The sequence below is a fragment of the Lemur catta genome, chromosome 1 (genome assembly GCF_020740605.2).
Source record: "Lemur catta isolate mLemCat1 chromosome 1, mLemCat1.pri, whole genome shotgun sequence".
Lineage (NCBI taxonomy): Eukaryota > Metazoa > Chordata > Mammalia > Primates > Lemuridae > Lemur > Lemur catta.
In genome coordinates, this window is record NC_059128.1 from 199,574,376 (window position 1) to 199,595,766 (window position 21,391).

The following is a 21,391-nucleotide window of genomic DNA, read 5'->3' on the forward strand; positions in this document are numbered from 1 at the left end:
GCTCTATTCTCAAATCTTGTTGGCATCATTTGAGATATTGAATGATGGCTAGTGACTCACTACCTTGTCAAATATGTGCATTTGTGTAACATAGCAAATAGGGGCAAGGAAAATACAATGTAAAGGATTAAGAAGAGACAACTTAATGATTCAAAATAACTGATGATGTCAGCATACCACATATGACTATCTCAATAAGGATTGAGAAGTACATTATCAGTTTTACTTTTAAATTTGCATTTATGTGGTTTTCCATATCTGTACGTGGCATGATGATTATAGGTGTATGCTATAAGCATGCTTAGGTAGACCTGCTATACCGTAGTCAATTATGAAAGAACAAGGCAGGTGAAAGAGGCAGCAATGGTTATTTTATATGCTATTTAACTAAACAAGACAAATTTGAACAAGAGTCAAATCAAACTTGCTGGGAACATTTATTGCTGCCAGCTGAGATTAATGAAGTATAGAATGTCTTTGCTAAAGATGAGCTGAGGGGAGTACAAGCTCATGCCTTTAGTGACAGGTCTATGTTATCCAGCTGTCACACTCAGACTGGGTGGATGCCCTTGCCTCTTCTTCTGGGACATCTTGGTGGTAGCGCCGGCTCCCTAATGACTAGCTTTGCTGCACAGTTTGAAGCCGTTTCATTTTCGTTTTTTGCCTTCGAGCAGTTCTCAGTTTTTTAGTTTTTAAGAAACTGTCCTCTAATTGGTATAGAAAATCTTCAATTCGTCCAACCTATAAGAAATAAACAGATACAACAAGATTTGTTGTTAATTTCCTGGGTATACTCATGAAAATGATGAGGTATTTAAAATTAAATGGCACATACAAGTCCAGGTTGGAACAGAACTGGCAGAGACAGAAAAAATTAAACATCATAGCCTCCTTCTGTTTCCATTTCAGGTTCCCATGTTTTACTAACATGAAACAGACATGTAGGAGTTTGCTTTATGACTTGGTCCAACATACTGAGAATGGAAAAGATGTTCATCACCATACTGTTTTTAATGGTCAGTAAAACCAGGGATTTCAAAAGGAAGTGCATAGTGAAAAATTAAGCTATGGTAAGCCCTTTCCCTACCTCTTTTATAACAAACAAGAATGAAAAAAACAAACTTACCCCCATCAAAGCCAGAGATTCTAGCATTTACGTGCCCCTAGCCAATATGGGAGAAAAATGAATATGTCACATTGTCTTAGCAAAAATCATTTCTCCTTTAAATCAAAAGGAAATTCTGAAAAACCACATTTTCTTAAAAAATGCTACACTCCAGGGAATAAGGTAAAATAATGACATACATAACAATAATTATTGAAAAAAATATTAGTCTTTCTCCAAAGAAAACTTAGTTATTCAATGGCAGTTGGCAGAATGTATTATACTGTATCAGAAAAAATATAGAATAAAAGTTTACATGTATGCTGAATTGGGCTCTCATGAAAGTCAGTAGATATAACAATTTGTACTTAACCCTGATTCCTAGGACCTGCGTATATTATTAGCCTAACATTACTCACTGAAGAGCTCATTGTCATAAAGTTAGCTCAAAACCAGAGCACTTACTATTCAAGGTACATGAACATATCATCTACTTAAGATAAAAGCACTTACAACTTCAATTTTCCAATTTTGCGTTCTACTTTTAAATCTCTTGATTTATTATTCAGAGTGATATCCAAAAGATAATTCAGATTGTCAAAAAGAGAATAATAAATGGTAGCACTCATCCATATGTTATGCTTAGGTCCTATATCACACCAGTGATATAAACTTTCCATTGGTTTCCTTAAGAAAATAAGATAACTTATTTATATGAAAACCATTCTTTTTGAAAACCTTTTTAAAACTACTTCAGGTAAATTTTTTCAAAAGCACATTGTCCTTTATGATTTCCAATCATTGCAGGACACATGAAAATAATTTGGCAACTATCTTTGAATCCTTTCATGAAGTCAATGCCCTATTCTATACACACACACATACACACACTCCAATTTTCAGCAAAATAATAAATTAAAAGATTAATAGAGTGCAATCAATGCAAATATAATGGATAGCACTTTACCATTACTTCAATAGTTGAGTTGATGACTCATTCATGTTATTTGCACTGACAATGTTATCATTTAAATCAAAACTCTTTACAATTAGAATATTCGCAATTAGCCCAAATACAATTTAATATTACAATTCTAATGCAGCAAAAACAGTTTCCTTCAATGAGACAGAAAAACAATTGTTTTTAAATATCCATTAGTTGGGTGCTGTCTTTTTTTTTTTTTAATTGTGTTTATTATGAGCAGTGCTGACTAACTGGGTTGCCTTTCATTAAAAAAAGACAAAGAAGAAACATAAGATATATCACTGGAACAAAGAGTTCTGCTGAATTAAGCTGGAAGATCTAGAGCACACACCACGTGCATGCCGCACCTGGCCCCTGTGTTCACTTCCCACCTAGTCTGTCTCCATGCTGTGCTTTCAATTCGTCTCATGACGATGCTGGAAAGATCTTTTAAAACATAATCTGATCCCATCTTTCCCTTGCTTACAGTACTTTAAATAGATTTCTAAACCCTTAACAGGGTCTATACAGATCTGGTTAATCTGGTTTCATTTGCTTCTCTAGCTCTAACATCGTTCCATCTGCTTTAGCCATGTGGTGCATCTCTCAGTTATCTGGGCACAGTCATGCTTTGTTCTACATGCCCCGGATCTTCCTTAATGTTCTGCCCCCAATGGAACGCATCAATCAGAACCCTTACATAGTATCTAGACTTCAGGTTAGACATCAACGCCTCAGGGAAGTCTTCCTTTAGAACTCAGGCCATGTTGGGTGTTTCAGTAACATATTCCTATAACAGCTCATTCATCTCTTTGGGTATCGTGATTTTTTACTTAATTGTTTATAATAATTTATGTAATATCTGTCTTCCCATCTGGACTTTAAGCTCCATAAGGCAGGAACTGGGTCCATGTTTTCCACTATTCCCAGAACTTAGGATATGGTAGACCGTCAATAGTCCTACTCTGATAAAAGTGTTGGAGAGATTCAGAAAGAAATGTATTTTTCCATACTCAAAAGTGATGCTTGGTATGGAGTATATCAGAAGGCCTTCTTTTCCTCTATACATCAAAAGCACTACTTTCATATGCCACCATTCTATTACAATTGCTTAGCTTTGGGACTGTCAAGGCAAGATAATAAGGTGTCATCTCCATACTTGAAACAGCCAGAGGTAGAAAGGGCACTGGATGAGGAATCAGCAGGATTGTTGAGCTCTGTTCTTGGCTTGGCTTATAACGCTGTTCTATAACCCCAGGGAAGTTGCTTGGCCTCTCTGAGCTCTAGTTTTCGTCAGCATTTTGTATTAGGAGAGGGTTGCCCTGGATAATCTCCAAGGGCAGGCACATCCAGTCATAAAATTCCATGACTTACACTCACATCAGTTCTAAGTAGTCCAGTCCTAAAGATGAGTACTCACATTTTCAGATCAGAGGTTATTCCCTTAGATTACACCATTAGAGGAATGACACACTATGCAGTAAAGTAAGTCAATTTTAGCTTCTGTACTTACTGAAGTGTAGGAGAGCTACAACATGTTTTTAGTAAAGCTAGTTCTTTATTTTATTTTTTTAAGTCAAGGAAAGAAAAATGCTGGTTGAAGAGAAAATAGATTCATATAACTAGAAGAACAGATTGCAAATGATAGAAATTTCTATAAAGCCCTTAGGAAAATAAAACACAAAGAAATATGTAAATATGTGAGGAAGGAAATGAGCCAGTTTTTGGAGCAGAGGCTTTATTAGATTCTCTTTTTGGTACAGAATCTCCTTGCTTAGCTGCATCAGATAGGCGATGTGGTCATTCTGGGTCTAATTTTCTCATTGGCAAAATGCACAGATAACATTTTCTTGTGTACATATGCGCCAATGCTGAATTGGCATTACAGTGATATGGACATTAGACCAAAATCTTGCAGAGTATTTTGGGATGTCCAGTGATTGAGGGGAACCAAAGGTCTTGGTAGGAGAGGAGGTTCTGAATTTTAATATGGCTGTTGGTCATAATCCACATCAAAGAGTAAAGGAATTGTCATTAACTAGTTTCTCAAGGTCTTTTAATTCATATTCAAACACTACTATTATAGGTTGAACTCTTCCTCCCTCAAATTTATGTTAAAGTCTTAACCCTCAGTACTTTAGAATGTGATCGTCTCTGGAGATAGTTTATTTACATAGGTAATCAAGTTAAAATGAGGTCATTAGGGTGGGCCTTAATCAAAATGATTGGTGCCCCTATAAAACTGGGAAATTTGGAAACAGATGCGCACACAGGAAGTACACCATGAGAAAATGAAGGCAGAGACTGGAGTGATATTCGTATAAGCAGATACCATAAAGATTGCCAGCAAACCACCAGAAACTAGGGGGGAGGGATGGAACAGATCCTTTTCACAGCCCTCGGAAGGAACCAACCTTGAAGACAGTGATCAGAGTCCTCTCTCCAGAATTGTGAAACAATAATTAAGCCCCTCAGTTTGTGGTACTTTGCTGTGGCAGCTCTAGCAAATGAATATAACCTCTAAGCCATAAAATGAAAGGAAATGCAATTAAGTTATAATTTTCTGGTCAAACATGATTTTAATCCTTTCAAAAATTTGTTTCCCATTGATGCTCCCTACTTGGGTGGAGCCCCCTGTACAGGCTTAGCGTGTCTCTTGGGAGCCAGAGTGGGCTCTTGCCAATAACAGCAGTGAGAAGAAGCTGATCTCAAATATGAAAGAACAATTATTCTGAGAAGGAAGATGCTGGGCTTGAGTTTAGGGATCTCTATTAAATTTCATGTAGTTTGAATCAAAGAGAGAGAATTAGGTATGTTTAGAAGGGTTTGCTTGCACATGTTCATGCCTTAGGAATTGAGTGTTCAAAGGATTATTTTTAAAAAATAAAGCTTTAAAAGATATTTTTTAGAAGAAAGAAAGTTGAGGAAATAAGAATCAAACACTTCAGGAATAAATGTCAGGTTTATACGTCTGTAGTGGTAGTTACAGAATGAGAATGTGTTTTCAGCGATTAGCAGTTCAGACCAAAATCTCTGGGCAAAACAGACATTCACCCCACCACAGTGAATTTGATAACAGTAGTTCCTTTGCTCTGTTCCAGTTTAATTTCCAGACCAAATGCTTTTAAATATTTATCATCCAAAATAGTTTGAATTTTAATTCTTATTAGAATTACAATTGTTTTCAAACAGGCTTGAAATTAATTTCTAAAATAAACTTAGTTCCTGAAAACGGAGTTATTTCTACCATTCGTAATATAGCAGTTTTCTTTAGCTTTTGGCTAGTATTCAAACAGATAGACAAACCCCTATATTTGTCCTTTTCCATTTAGTAAATATGATATATTATTCAGTATTTTAGTCACAAGAGAACAACATGAAATCTGGGGTACTTAACGCTGAGATTTTACAAAACATGAAAAAATAATGCCAAACTGTATTAATAACTCTTGATTGAAAGTGCCCATGCTGATAATACTTTTTATGTTTAACATAGAGTTAAAAAACTATTATAAAACTTTGCCATCACTTTGTGCAGGAAACAATGTGCTATGGTGCAATGTCTATGTCCCCCTGTCCCCCAATTCATATGTTGAAATCTGAATCTGCCAGTGCCTTGATCTTGGATTTCCTAGCTTCTAAAATTGCAAGAAATAAATTTCTGTTGTTTATAAGCCATCCAGTCTATGGCATTTTGTTGTAGCTAGCCTGAGCAGACTAAGGCACCATATACCATGGTTTGTTAAAAATTCATTTTTCAATATTTAATGGTATAATTTACCTCAAGGTTTAAATATATATTATTAAACTTTTATTTTGAGATAATTATAGATTCATATGCATCAGTAAAAAGTAATACAGGAAGAACTTGTGTACTTTTTACCCAGTTTCTCTCAATATTAACATCTTACAAAACTATAGAAAAATACCATAGTCAGGATATTGACGTGGAGACAGTCAAGATACGGAACAGTTCCATCACCACAAAGATCTTTCATGTTACCTTTTCATAGCCACTTAATTTTCTCCCTGGCTCCACCTTCTCCCTAACCCCTGGCAAACACTAATCAATTCTCCATTTTCATAATTTTGTCATTGCAAGAGGTTATTTAAATAGAATCATATAGTATATAACTCCATACTTCTCTGGAGATTTATTAAGATTGTTGTATCAACGGTTTCTTTCTTTTCACTGCTGAGTAGTATTCCATGTTATAAATGTACCACAGTTTGTTTAATCCTTTGAAGGATATCTAGATTATTTCCAGTTTTGGGCCATTATGAAATAAGCTACTATAAACATTTGTGTACAGGTTTTTGTGTGAACATGAGTCTTTATTTCTCTGGAAATAAAAGCCCAGAAATCCAATTGGTAGGTTATAGGGTAGTTGCATATTTAGGTTTTTTTTCCCAAAGAAATTGCTAGATTGTTTTCCACAGTAGCTGTACCATTTACATTCTCATTTAGTGTTGCCACTATTTTTCATTTTAGCCATTTTGAGATATGTAGTGACATCTTTTGGTTTTAATTTGCATTTCCCTAATGGCTAGTGATGTTGAACATATTTTAACATGCCTGCTTGTCATTCACTTTTGTAAAATGTGTGTTCTTATCTTTTGTCCATTTTCAAATTGGATTGACTACCTCTTTATTGTCAAATTCTGAGAGCTCTTTACATAATCTATATATTAGTCTTGTGTTGGATGGTTTGCAAATATTTTCTCTCAGTCTGAACTTGTATTTTCATCTTTTTTAACACAGTCTTTTATGAATTAAGTTTTTAAAATTTTTATGAAATCTAATTTATCAATTAGACTTTTATGGATTGTGCTTTTGGTGTCAAGTCTAAGAACTCTGCATAGATCAAGATCCCAAAGATTTTCTTTTTTTTCTAAAAGTTTTATAGTTTCACATTTTACATTTAAGTCTGTGACCCATTTTGAGTTAATTTTTGTATAAAGTGTGAGGGTTAGGTCAAGGCTCTTCCCTCCTGCCCTCCATGGCTGTCCTCTCCTCTACTCAATTGGTTTTGACCTTTATAAAAAAAATCAGTTGAGTATATTTATGTGGGTTTATTTCTGGGTTCTCTATTTTGCTTCACTGAGCTATGTACCTATCCCTCCACCAATACTACAAAATCCTGATTCCTGTGGCAATATAAAAAGTCCTTAAATTGGGTAGACTGATTCCTTCCACTTCATTCTTTTTCCAAAGTGTTTTAAGTAGTCTGTTTCCTTTGCTTTTGCATCTCAATTTTAGAATAATCTTGGCTGTACCTATGAAAAATCTGGCTTGTATTTTAACAGGAATTATATTAACTTATATATCAATTTGATTGCTGACTATACTATGCCAAGCCTGTCAATCTATAAACACTGTATTTGTATCTCTCCAATTATATAGATCTTTGATTCCTTTCAACACCAGTTTGTAGTTTTTAGCTTACAAATCCTGTATATGTTTTGCTAGATTCACACCACACTGAAGTATTTCATCTATTTGAGCAACTATAAATAATACTGTGCCTTAAATTTCAGTGTTCCTGATCACTGCTAATATACAGAAATACAATTGAGGTTGTTACATTTATCTTGTATTTTACATCTTTGCTGAATTCACTTATTATTTTGAGGGTTTTTTTGTATATTTTTTGGGATTTCTATATAGATATTTATTCATTCATTTATTTATTTAACTTCAGCATATTACAGGGGTACAAATGTTTATGTAACATATATTGCCATTGCCCCACCCTAGTCAGAGCTTCAAGCATGTCCATCCCCTAGATGGTGCTCACTGCACCCATTAGGTGTGTATATATCCATTGCCTTTATGTCATCTGCAAATAGGGGCAGTTTTACTTCTTCCTTTTGGCTCTACATGCCTTTTATTTCGTTTTCTTACTTTACCGCAGTGGCTAGAATTTCCAGCATCATGTTGAATAAAAGTAGTGGGAGCTGATATCCTTGCCTTATTCCTCATTTTAAGAGGGAAATAATTCATTCTTTCACTATTAAGTGTTATGGTAGCTGTAGAATTTTTGTAGTTGCTCTTTCACAATTTGAGGAGATTCTCCTGTATTCCTAGTTTTATGAGAATTTATAAAAATCTTAAATGAGTATTGAATTTTGTCAAATCCCTTTTTTGCATCAATTAATATGACTATGTAATTAATTTTTCTTCTGTAGCTTAATATGGTAGATCACAATGATTTTCAAACAGTCAAACATCCTTACATCTATAGAATAAACCCCACTTAGTTATGGTATATAATTCTTTTTAACCATTGCTGAATTCTGTTTACTAATAATTTAAAGATACTTGCCTTATATTCATGAGAGATATTGCTTTTTTTCATTTTTTTCTTTTTTGTACTGTTTTTTTTAAATCTGATTTGGTATTAGGATAATACTAGTTTCATAACAAATTGGAAAGTGTTTCCCACACTTGTATTGTCTGAAAGAAATTGTGTAGAATTAATATTAATTCTTCCTTAAGTGCATGGTAGAATTATCAGTGAAACCAGCTGGGCTTAGAAATTTCCTTTTTGGGAGTTTATAATTATGAATAGTTATAGGGCTACTCAAATTATTTTACATTGGGTGAATTGTGGTAATTTACATTTTTCAAGAAATTGGTACATTTCACCTAAGTTATTAAATTTATATATGTAGAATTATTTGAAGTATTCCTTTATTATCCTTTTAATATCAGCAGGATTTGTTGTGATATTCCATTTCATTCCTGATATTGGTGATCTGTGTCTTCTCTTTTTTTTCCTTCATTAGTCTTGCTAGCTGTATTAAAATTTTATTGATCTTTTCAAAGAATTAGCTCTTTGCTGCATTGCTTTTCTCTATTTTTCTGTTTCATTTCCATTGATTTCTAGTCTCATCTTTATTATTTTCTTCTTTCTGCTTGCTTTGTGTTCATTTTGCCCTTTTTTCTAGGTATTTGAAGTAGGGCTTCAGTTACTGATTTGAGATTTTTCACCTTTTTAATGTATGCTTTTGATGCTATAAGTTTCTCTCTCAGTGCTCTTTAGCTGTGTCCTTTAAATTTTGATATGTTGTATTTTCATTTTCATTCAGTTCCATATATTCTTTTACTTCCTTTGAGATTTCTTTTTTGATCCATGGACTATTCAAGTATTTGGAGATTTTCCTGTTACCTTTCTGTTACTGGCTCCTAGTTTGATTCCATTGCAGTTGTGAACACATTTTTTATGATTTTAGTTTCTAGAAATGTATTAAGGTTTTTTTATGATCCAGAATATGGTCTATTTTGCTACATGTTCCATGGCCACTTGAAAAAATATGTATTCTGCTATTGGGGTGGATTGTTCTATAAATGTTGTTTAGATCCTGTTGGTTGATGGTGCTATTGAGTTCTTCTATATCCTTGCTGATTTTCTATTTAGTTGTTCTATCAACTTGTTGAGAAAGGGGAGTTGAAATATCTAACTATAATTGTGGATGGGTCTTTTTTTCCTTTTAGTCCTATTAGGTTTGCTTCATATATTTTGCAACTCCTGTTGTTTGTGCATATATACATGTAGGATTGCTATGTCTTTTGGGTGGATTGACCCTTTTCTTGTTACAGAATGTCCTTCTCTGTCTCTGATAATTTTCATTGCTCTGTAGTTTATATTGTCTGATACTAATGTAGCTACTACTGCTTTCATTTATTAATTTTTGCATGATATATCTTTTTCCATCCTTTGACTTTTAACATGCCTATGTCATCATATTTGAAGTGAGTCTGTATACAGCATATAAATTGTATCATATTTTTAAATCCATTTCGCCAATCTCTGTCTTTTAATTTGGTATATTTAGGCCATTTAAATTTAATGTAATTATTGCTATGTTAGCATTTAGTCTGCCATTTTAGTTTTTGTTTTCCTTTGCTTTTGCCTTTGTTTTACTTCCCCCTACCTTCCTGAGGGTACTAAAACATTATTTAGAATTCCATTTTGATTTACCTAGAGTGTTTTGCATATATGTATATATGAAATAGGACCTCACTCTGTTGGCCAAGCAGGAGTACACTGGCATGATCACAGCTTACTGCAACCTCCAACTCCAGGGGTCAAGTGATCCTCCTGGCTCAGCCTCCCAAGTAGCTAGGACTACAAGTGTGTGCCACCATGCTTGGCTAATTTTTTAGATTTTTTTGTAGAGATGGGGTTTTGCTATGTTGCCCAGACTTGTCTCAAACTCCTGGCTTTCAGTGATTCTCCTACCATGGCCTCCCAAAGTGCTGGGATTACAGGTGTGAACCACCATCTCAAGCCCATTTTTGTATAACTTTTTTAGTAGTTGCTCTAGGTATTTTTTTATATATACATTTTTTTATATATGTAATAATTTATTATAGTCTATCGGTATTTTCCTTTTAAATTTGATTAAAGCGTAGAATCATTATTTTCTTTAATGTCTCTTTATAATTATGTTTATAATCTGATTATCTTAAATATTTTATTTATTTTATACATTTAGAACATTATACAATGTTATTATTTTTGCTTCACCCATCAAACATAATGAAGATGAGAAGAACAGTCTATTATTTTTACTAACATTTTTGCTTACTGTGTTCTTTCAGTCTTTTTGATGTTTCTAGATCTTTCTTTTATTGTTTCCTTTCTATTGAGAGAACTTTCTTTAGCCATTATTTTTGGGTAGGTCTGCTGGTGATGAATTCTCTTGGTTTTCCTTCTTCTGAGAATGTCTGGATTTCTTCTTCATTCCTAAAAGTTATTTTCATTGGCTATAATAATGATGTGGGTTGGTAATTCTTTTCTTTTAGTGCTTGAAAAATATTGTACCACTTACTTTTGGCCTCCATATTTGATTATGAGAAAGCCACTGTCATCTGAATTACTTTTTCCTTATAGGTAGTGCATCATTTCTTTTTCACTGCTTTCAAGATTTTTTGTCCTTAGTTGTGAGAAGTTTGACTATGATGTATCCTGGTGTGAATTTCTTTTAGTTTATTCTGTTTGGTATTCAACTCAACTTCTTGAATTTATAATTTTATGTCTTTTGGCCAAATTTGGAAAGTTTTCAGCCATTATTTCTTTTTTGAGTACTTTTTCAGTCCTGCCCACTTCTACTCTCCTTCTGAAACTTTGATGACATCAATATTAGATCTGTTATTGTAGTCTCACAGCATAGGTCCCAGAGGCTCTGTTCATTTTTACACCAGTTTATGTTCTCTTTGTTGTTATGATTGGGTAATTTTTATCATCCTATTTTCCTTTTATTGATTCTTTTTTTGTTTCTTCCATTCTGCTATTGAGCCCATACAATGGTGTTTTGGTTTTAGTTATTTATTTTTCAGTTCTAAAATATCTATTTGGTTTTTCTTTATGTCTTCTGTTTCTTTGCTGAGACTTTCTATTTATTTATGGAGACTATTTTTTCATTTCAATGTGTTTATAATTGCTCATTAAAACATTTTTATGATGGCTGCCTTAAACTATTTGTCAGATAATTCTAACAGGTCTGATGTCTCCGTGTTGGCATCTCTTGATTGTCTCTCTTCATTCAATTTGAGATTTTCCTAGTTCTTGGTATGACAAGTGATCCTTGATTAAAATCTGTACATTTTGGGCATTCTGTTATGAAACTCTTGCTCTTATTTAAACCTCTTGGTTTAGGTGGATTTTTTTTTTTTTTTTTTTGACACTGATACAGCAGGAGAAGGGAGGGGCACTGCTTTGGTACTTCCTGGTGGGGACAGACATTCAGGTTCCTAACTCAGCCTCCATGACACCTGAGAGAGGGGCGCCTCATATTTTCTGGGTGGGAGTAGGAGTTTAAGCTCCTCACTGATACCTCACTAGCATTCAGGGGTAGAAGTACCTCATTACTGATCTCCATGTGGCCTTCACTGGTACCACATTGTGGGAGAAGACTCATTTCCATTGCTGGGTAGTAAAAATCCTGGCTCTCTACTAGTCTTCCTCTGACACCTTACTAGCAAGAGTTGGGGAGGAAAAGGAAGACTTAACGCTTGCTGGAGATAAAAGTCCAGTCTCCTTACTTTGTCTTCTCTGACATCCCCGTTAGGGTGGGAAAACTGGGACACCTTCTGGCCTGGTGAGGATAGAAGTCGAATCTCCTACTTGGCCTTTGCTGACATGGCTGGGAGTAGGACCAATATTTGTTTTGTGGTGTTTGGGTGGAGTAGAGAGGTTATTGTCTGAAAGTTTTCTGTTTTGACAGGCTGCCCCTTTTCTTTGTACTTTGGCTAAAGAGAAACGGCTTTGGTTTGGTTTCTTTTTTAGTCTGTACTTGCTGGTGTTTCTGGGTTATCAGTTTCTTAAGCTTCAAATATGGGATGTATGAGGCAAAAAAAAAAAAAAAAAAAAAAAAATTCCAGTGAACTCATTGCTGTGTCATTCCTTGGGTCCCCATGTCCCTTGCTTGTCTGCCTTTTTCATTCTACCTTTTAGATTGTTATGCTTGTTTTATTGTACATATAATGTCCAGGGTTTTTAGTTATATATAATGGGATGAATAGCGAAAAGCACATCTACTCCATATTATCAGAAGGGGAAGTACTCTATCATGGGTTTCTAAAAAATGATTTTTTTTTTACCCCTGTACCTCAAGAAGATGAGCTTTCATTTCTTGAATTGGTTTGCCCAGTTGCTTCTAAATATCTTTATCAATATGATAAAGTGAATCCCTCACTATAAAGCTAAAGGGGCCTTCTCTTTGTAGGAGGTTTGAGAAGTTAAAAGCCTCTCAAATTCCTCTTAAAAAGAGATGGGTCTAACTGTATCCTATCTCTAGGTTAGGATCTCTCCAACATATGCCCAGCAGTCATCTTTTCACCAGCCATTTCATGTTCCTCTCCAGAGTCTCTTTCTAGCAAAAAGCCATTTTAGCAGAGGACACCTTAGTTTTATACAGTTTTGATGATGCTGAGAGATATGAGTATATTTTTTCTTACGAAATTTGTGTGTATTAGATTACAGTGTTGCCTCCTCCTCCGCATGTACCCATTTTAAGAGTCACAATCACAAGGATAAATGACCCATATCTTCCTTTTAGAGCTGCACGTAAAGGCACTTTTATTTTTGCCCTTCTCCAAAAGATGAAAGGTGTAATGAGTACACTATAAATGACTGAATGAGCTACAAGTCAATTGCTCTGAACTCAGTATTAATCCCACTTTCAATACAGAATGGAGATGTCCTATGGTTCATTTAGCTACCAAGTGGTATAAGCTGTTATTCTGTTATTCTCCAGAATTATAAAGGATTGCAAAACTTAATGTATAAAAGGCATGCAATAAAATGCTGGGCTGCCGAGCAAAGAAGACACTTTTGGTAATTTAAAGGAAGCAACTTGTAGAATGAATTGCAAACTTAACTCTTCAGTTCAAAATACAATTGAGAAATATGCTCCTCTCTCCCTCCCCAGAATATTACACTGAACTTTTTTAAACAGATGCATGTTGAAAAGCTTTTACAAAGATAAAAACACTAATAGGTTTGGAGTAATATGAGGATTTCCAATTTTTGTTTTAGTTACTTCCAATATTAGCTCATAAGTGGGTCAGGCTGGGAGAAAGCCCAGGAAGTGAAGGAGGTAAACTTTGTTCTGGTCCAGTCCTGGCCTCAAGGCTCTCTGTGTTGTGATGGTAAAACTTGGAAGGGTTATGGCAATATGTGTTCCAAACATTGTGTTTTCACTGAAAGCCTGGTGTATCTCAGAATGCTGATTTGGATAATTCACCAGAAAGTGACCTTCAGAGCAACAGTAAGTATGCTACAGAAATGACTAGATTTCTAAGCTGTTTTCTTGAAGTTCTGAAGTTACAGGAAGAGGGAAAATGGTGAACTGTCAAAGCAAACCTAAAGATGATATGTCTACAAAGGCAAGAATGGTGAGGGAGGACAGTAAGAGCAGCATGATTCAGGGAAGAGTAGTGGGTGCCAAGGTTCAGATCTGGTCAGGCAGCCACCGTGAAGCAGTGTGGGCAAGTCTCCAGATGGGCAGCAGGCTGTGACCTAGAGATGGACGAAGGTTGCCTACAGCTGCCTCTGATGCTTCTATCCCACTTACTGCCAAAAAGCAGACTCGAAGGTGGTCTTGTTGGCTGTCTTACAGAATCTGAACTTGGGTCAGGCAATGTGTCATTGACTTTTAGATGCTTCATTTGGTTTAACAGGAATGTTCTAGCTAACGATTAAGAACAGAGCCTTTGACCTAAACACATCTGATTCAAAACCTAACCCTGTCACTGCAAACTTGGGCTTGTTTCTTGTTAATTCTACATAGTTATTTTTCTTCATCTTTCAAAGGAGAGGTAATGATGTTTCTCTCATAGGGCTGTCGCAATCATTAAATGTGATAACATGCTGAAGTGCTAAGAGATCAATAATAATTACTGATATTTGTCGTCATCATTAACTTATTTATCTGAAATAAATTTTTCTATAGCTTGTTCCAATTGTGATAGTTATTCAAAAGCAAGCTTCAGACAGGCTCAAATAGTTTGGTAATTTGTTGGGTAGCGCAGTATATTAGGTACATAGATGTGAATGATGGCAGATTAGTGTTGTCCGCCCCCTGATAAACTCCTGTTTAAAAATGACCAAGCTTCTGGATACATGCTCCCTCAATGAGGACCATGCTAGGATTTGACTCCTCCACAGAAATACTTCTGCGGCAAAATTTTCTGCCAAATCATCAAAGTTTTAGAAGACAGTATTTTCAGCCAACAAAGTATATAAAAGAGATGTTTCCAGTTTTGGAGCCAAGGCCAAGTGCAGGTGAGAAGTGGGTGATTAGCAAATGCAGCTGCTGAAAATGCTAAACAAATTATCCCCATACTTTTTCCTTCAAGTTGGAGAAGGAAGATGTTGGTTTAAGTGATAATTGAAATTCACCATCTGGATTTGGAGCATTGCACTGTGGAGGGGAGGATGCCCAGACCAAAGTTTTCAGCTTTCTCCACTCCCCGAGCCAGCCCTGGGCTTTGCTGTATAGAACAGTTGAGGATGAGTTCCTCCCTTCCAAGGTCTGATTGCCCCAGGAATCAGCCTCTGGCCACAATGATGGCGTTCTGCTAGGACTTTGGTTAAGGCTCCTCCACAACAACTGCCTGCCTGGATGCCCATTGATACGGATTCATTTATCCCAGAACCACAGTGATCCAGTCCCAGGACCCTGGCCTCCTCTTAGCCTCTTGGGTCTTGGTCCCCTCCCTGCTTGTCCTCAGAGCCTTTCTTCCCCTCTCCAGCGTGGTCAGCAATAAGAGCACTTAGGTTTCCCTGCATGATCTGAATTGTGTCTTGGACAGAACTGCTTAGCAGTGCTTGGTGCACGCACTGTAAAGGAATTTGGGGATATGCTAATGAGGAAGCGCACAACCAAAAGGTAGAAGATTCACAATCAAATTGCAATAAATCTGTGGAGACTCCATAAAGAACAAGACACACAGGAAAAACCTGATTGCTGGAAAAACTGCTTTGCAAATGAGAGTTACGTCTGCTGAATCTTTGAAAAGACAGCAGTGCTCTCAGAAGGACTAACCTAACTACATATTAGCCCAAATGTCTGGCCGATGAATGATAGTACCGCATGTGCAATCTCTCTCAGAGGAGTTTCTGGAAGGATTCAGGTTTAAATGCTGATGTGAAAAGTAAATAAAATGTTCCAATTTGTTCTTCACTTTCCCTCCTCAACCAACTGCCCCTGCCCCATCTCCCAAATTTGTATTCTCTCTTGTTTGTTTAGCCCAAATCAACAGTCTTGAATAGAGCAGAGTTGCTAAGTAACATACAATTCTACAACATTTTCATCTTAAAAGACCAAATTAGTACATCAATAAATGCCATTTCTGTATAATTACAATAAGTATGATTTATAAGTTAAGATTCTGAGGTAAAAAGGAACATAAAAAGCTAAATAATTTTGAATAAATTCATATGGATGCTTTAAGGATATCTATTTATACTCCATTAGTTGGATTCATTGAAGCTTATGATGTACTATGTTATAATATTAGATGGAACTTTAAAGTAGCATTTCTCCTCATGAAAACTCACAGATCCATACTTATATGCTAGAATATCTCTCATTACTTTTAAAATAACAAAGTTTTATTTTCCTCATTTAGTCTCAAATCAGTGATCCAGAGGCATATCTTTAAATCAGGACAATACTGTATGTTAGGTTAAATTCTGATCTTTTCAGTGTCAGATTTATGCTTTGTAAATGAAGAGCAAATAATGTTTTCTTCTGAGCTGCACACAGAGTATTGTTCACCTGTTTGATTCTCTGGTGAGAAGAAATGGCAATGTTGCAACTTAGGAGTTGGTACTTTTTTTTCAAGACCCTTTTTTCTATTTATTTTCAGGGGTAGTTCATAAAGCTTTAGTGGACCTTAGGATTGAATGGGAACATGAAATTACAGGATCTGAAAGTGGTAGGGGTATGACCACATGATGTTTCTCAGAAGGCTGTGCCCAAGTTCCCAAGAGTGGGAGCTGAATTAATGGTCAAGGATTTTCAGATCTAGGCTCTACATTCTTTCTGCTTATAGATGAAAAACTAAGAAACAGAGGAGGATCCTATACAAGTGGGTTAGAAAGGCAGACTAAACCAAAAATTCCTTAGCAACTTCTTTGGTTTAGATTGAAAGAACTTTGTTTTGAGAATTGAAGACAAACTGTGCTACTTTATGGCAAACTCCACCTTGGTTGGAGGTCACTTTAATTCCCCACTTGTCCTCATACCTGAATGCTCAGCTATGCAACAACAATGCTGGTCTCTCAGGTTTTTTCAGGGAGCTTGGGCTTCTATCAAAAGTTTAGGCTCAGGATCAGATCAAGTCCTGGCTCTTCCACTTGCTGGCTTTATGACTTTAGGCAAACTGCTAAATGTCTCTGTTTAGTAAATTATACCTTTTACCTCATGTGAGAATTAGTGAGTTGGCACATACAAAGTAAATAGAAGAGTGTTGGCACATATTAAGGACTCAGTAAACACCCTTTCATTTTGATGGTCTGGCTTTCAAAAAACCCATTCATCTAGAGCCAGAAGGGAACTTAGAATCTTCTAGTCCAATATCCTTATTTTACAGAGGAGAAAACTGAGGCCCAGGGAAAAGAAATGGCTTCCGACATAATTTGTAACAGATTACGTATCCAACTGGCTATTTCAGGGTGTGTGTGTATGTTTTTTTTGTTTGTTTGTTTGTTTCTGTTTTTACTATACTAGCCTCCTTGTAAGTAAGCATTTGCCCTTCTTGTGAACAGAAGAGAGAATCTGACTGCTTCTCACCTCCAGTCACACCACCTGGGTTCAAGGTTCAAGCCATTATTACTCTTCTGAGTAACCGACTAACTAGTCTCTCTCCTTCTCCCCTTCTCCCCTTCGATCTGCTCTCAATTTATCAGCTTAGAGTGCTTCTTGGTAAAGAATTATGTCCTCTCTTACTTAATCTCTTAGTAGACTTGTTCATTCTACTCCAGGAACCCTGTCCTTCTTTCTGGTCCGTGTTCATGCTGGGTACACTGCAATCTCAGGGTTTAGCAAGTGCTGTTTCCTTTACTTGGAATGATTTTCACCAGATATTTCCATGATTTGCTCCCTCATCTGGCATTTTCCATTTTCCTATTGTACTTCTTCCCCACATAGCATTTATTACTTTATAGCATATTCTGTATTTCATTAGGTAGTGTATTGCCTACCTTAGTAGAGTGCAAATGTTAAGAGGACACTACTTTTTCATAGCTGTATCTCCAATGTCTAAAACAGTGTCTGAAACCAAGTAGGTGCCCAGTAAATGGTGAATGTGTGAATGAGCAGTGTGTCAACAAGACTTGCGGGATGTTCAAAAGGGTGTGTTTTCTCAGGTGTTTTTAGGATAAAGCTAAATAAAGTGTGATATCCTTAATTAAATATGCTGTGGCATGGGACTTTCCAACACAGAAAAATTCACTTTTTTTTTTTTATGTAATCTGCTTATTTTTGTATCTGCATAGCTAAACCAACAGGCATGTATCTTTCTTGAGTTAATTTCTGGAAAGGAAATATTCTACAAAGCCAAAACAAAACAACCACTTTCCTAAAACTCTGTATAGAATATATTTTAGTTCTGTTGAATCAGAAAAAACACATTTGTTTCATTCTCTCTCTTTCTGGGTTCCTAGAGAAACTTCAAAGAAAACAAAATGTAGACAGGAGGTCAGCTGTCATGAATCAGATTTCATCTTGATAGGCTTTTTATAGACCTATAACAAAGTAGAGCCCTGAAAATTGTGTTAGGTAATGGGGATTCTGACAGACCCCTTAACTATGTGGAACTAGGAGGTTCTGCTATAATTCTGCTGCTTCAGATGAAAATTTCAAGTGTTTTCATTAGGTACAACAGCTGTTTCTATCACAGATAACAGATCTCAGAGGTGGTGATGCTGATATCAACTTCTAGTGGGCTCAGAACACAGTGTAGCTTGTACAATTAGGTTTTTTTTTTTTAATTATTTTTTTCTGCACACGCAAATTAACTCTGTAGCAGTAAAAGGAAATTACTTACTTGCTACCGGAATTGTCTGAAAGTGATACGATCATCTTTTCTAGAATCACATTAACCAAATTAAAAGCCCTTGGGGAAAAATTTGGCACCCTGTTCCTTCTCATTCACATCTTCCTAAAGACCTCTCAGGAGCTTCCATTTAGAAAGCTATGATCATTACCAGGACTTTTAATTTGGAAAGACTGGCTGCTCACCAGTGAGTCTTTCTAGACACCCAGTGGCGGAGGGACTCTGCTGTGTTACAGTCTTGGAGGCCTTGACTTTACTATCCTCTGCTTGCTTGAAGGTATGTTTTACAGCCTGAGACACAGAGCCACAGTCCTGCTACCAAACCTGTTTCCAGGATGTTCACTATCATTTTATTCTCCACCTAGTGGAGTCTGGTCAACCCATAGAACTATGAGATAACATTGAATTGTTGTTTTAAACTGCTACATTTGGGGTGGTTGGTAACACAGCAATAGATAAGTGCAACAGAGACAGAGTAAGAAGCCACAGGAAAAGTGCCCCTATGAATGTGGGCATCAAAAGCACTAGCTTAGAATGAGGTGGAGTTAGCGGTTGTCTACAGGATATAGACAGATGTCAATCTCTTAGCTGGTCCCTAAAATATAATAATTAAACTGTTGTTCTACTATCTTTTGGATTTATAAATATAAATATTTACTGTACAAATGCAAAATTTTGGGGCAGGATAATGCTTTAAACCAGAGTACAGAAAGCTTGTTCTGTATAGGGCCAGTTAGTAAATATTTTAGGCTTTGTGAGTTAATCTAGTCTCTGGGCAACTATTCAACTCAGGCAAATTGACTTAGACAATATGTAAATGAATAGCATGGCTGTGTGAAATAAACTTTATTGACAAAAACAGGTGGTATGCTGGATTTGACCTGCAGACCACAGTTTGCCGACCCCTGTTCTAAACAATTATCACTATAGCCAACAGCGATGATTGCTTATATTGCTTGAATCTCATCAACATGAGCTTTGGCTGACCTCTAGCTCCAATCTCACCTTTTTAGTCTCCGTTGTAGGCTTCTCCTCCTAAGTTTGAAATGTACTCCTCAAGGCTCCCTTCTCTCTTTATACACTCTTTCTCAGCCATGTCACCCACTTGAATGATTTTAGCTAACATCAATTTGCCATTAAGAAATCTCTACCTTCATTCAGTCTTTTATCTAGAACTCCAGGCTCCTGTATTTCAGCTTGGATATCTTGCTAGCACCCTATGTTCAATGCACTCTTGTGTCAGTTATTAACCTATAGTCTCTCATTTCCAAACTCATCCTTTTACAGTCAGCTCTGTGATGCTGTGGCTGGGGCTCTGCAAACCCCATTTTCTGCTTTGCCAACTGTTAGCTTCTGTCAATAGGGGATGCTAGAGAAGAAAGAAGGGACTTTCTCCTTTCTCTCTGCTTCCTGTTTACTTCTGTCTGTTTGGGGGTTCCCGGGAGCATCTCTTCAACAAACCTTCAATCCAGAAACACACATACTTTTCTGTAGTAGCAGCTGAATTTGTTTTTTCCAGAAGTTGCAAATTACCTTTATTACCACACCCCTCCCAATCACTACCCACAGCACCAGTGGGTTAGCGGCCCCTCCTCAGAGGTCTGGGTCTCAGCCCTCCAGGCTTCTCCCCCCAAGCTCAGAGACACTAATACTAGCTGAACAGCATCTTCTAGTGGGGAGTCTGAGTTTTGGCTTAGTAGGGTCCCTGATCCAAGTTTCTAAGTTTTACATTCCAACTTCTCTTTGATTCCGCAGCCCTAAGAGGTGGTAGTTGCTTTAATTGCTTCTTCCGTGATAACTTATTGTTCTCCTTTGCTTTTTTTCAGTTACCTAGTTAACAACTTCTTATGGCTGGCTAACCATTATTTATATTAAATTTCCATTCAAATATCTGGCATGGTTTCTCCCAACTGACCTCTAAAGGAGTTTATATTGTCAGCCAAAAGCTGCTGTTGTGACAGTGTCTCCTTCCTTAGTAACTGGCACCAGCAAACCTTTCCCTATCCCCTGTCCAATTTCTCAAGCAAATATCTGGGCATCATTCTTAGCTTCATTCTCTCGACTCCTTTATCCCACCAGTGAACAAGGCCTACAGATTTGGCTTCCTGAATATTTCTCATGTCTGTCTGTTTTTCTCCTTCTCTGTGCCCGCCACCCTAGACCAATCCACCACCACGGCTCACCTAGATGAAGACCACCACCGCGTAACTGGCCTCCCCACATTTCTGTAGCCCCTCAATCGGTTCTTCCCACCACAGCACTAAAGATGTCTCAAAAACATTTTCTAGCTAAATGCGCTCTGAAACATTCCAAATCCCTAATTTATAAGTCTTCCATGATTTGACTTCTGTCTCTGCACTTCATTTGGAAATATCTTCTTTACTCTTTTGCTAGTTTTTGAATGTGCCATTCTTTCTTTGCATTCTTGGTGCAAACTGTTTCTTCTGTTGAGAAATATCCCTTTTCACCTGGATAACTATGACACATTCATTTAATGTTGTATAAATATCATTTTCTTAGAGATGGCTTTTCCAACCTCCCTGACCAGGCTATTCTCCTATTTATTTCCATAGATCATTGAACATGTCCTTTTCTCTGTAATATTCAGTAAGCTTGTAAGTAACTGCCTAGACCATAAAAACCATATCAGCAGGGGCTGTGTCTGTCTTGCCCAACACAATATTCCTAATACCTAGCATTCTTTCTAGCACAGGAGATAAATATTCATTAACTATTTGCTGCTGTCAAT

At 36.4% G+C, this 21,391-nt stretch overlaps 1 protein-coding gene across 1 annotated transcript in view; it reads right to left on the bottom strand.

Moving 5' to 3' along the window:
• Positions 1–413: 413 nt before the first annotated feature.
• The window catches only part of SPATA16 (spermatogenesis associated 16), a 247,967-nt gene continuing 226,989 nt past the window's right edge, over positions 414–21,391 (bottom strand). The window contains exon 12 of the mRNA XM_045539681.1: positions 414–741. Within this exon, the coding sequence (XP_045395637.1) occupies positions 619–741 (123 nt within the window). The 3' untranslated portion in view covers positions 414–618. The remainder of the gene's footprint in view (positions 742–21,391) is intronic.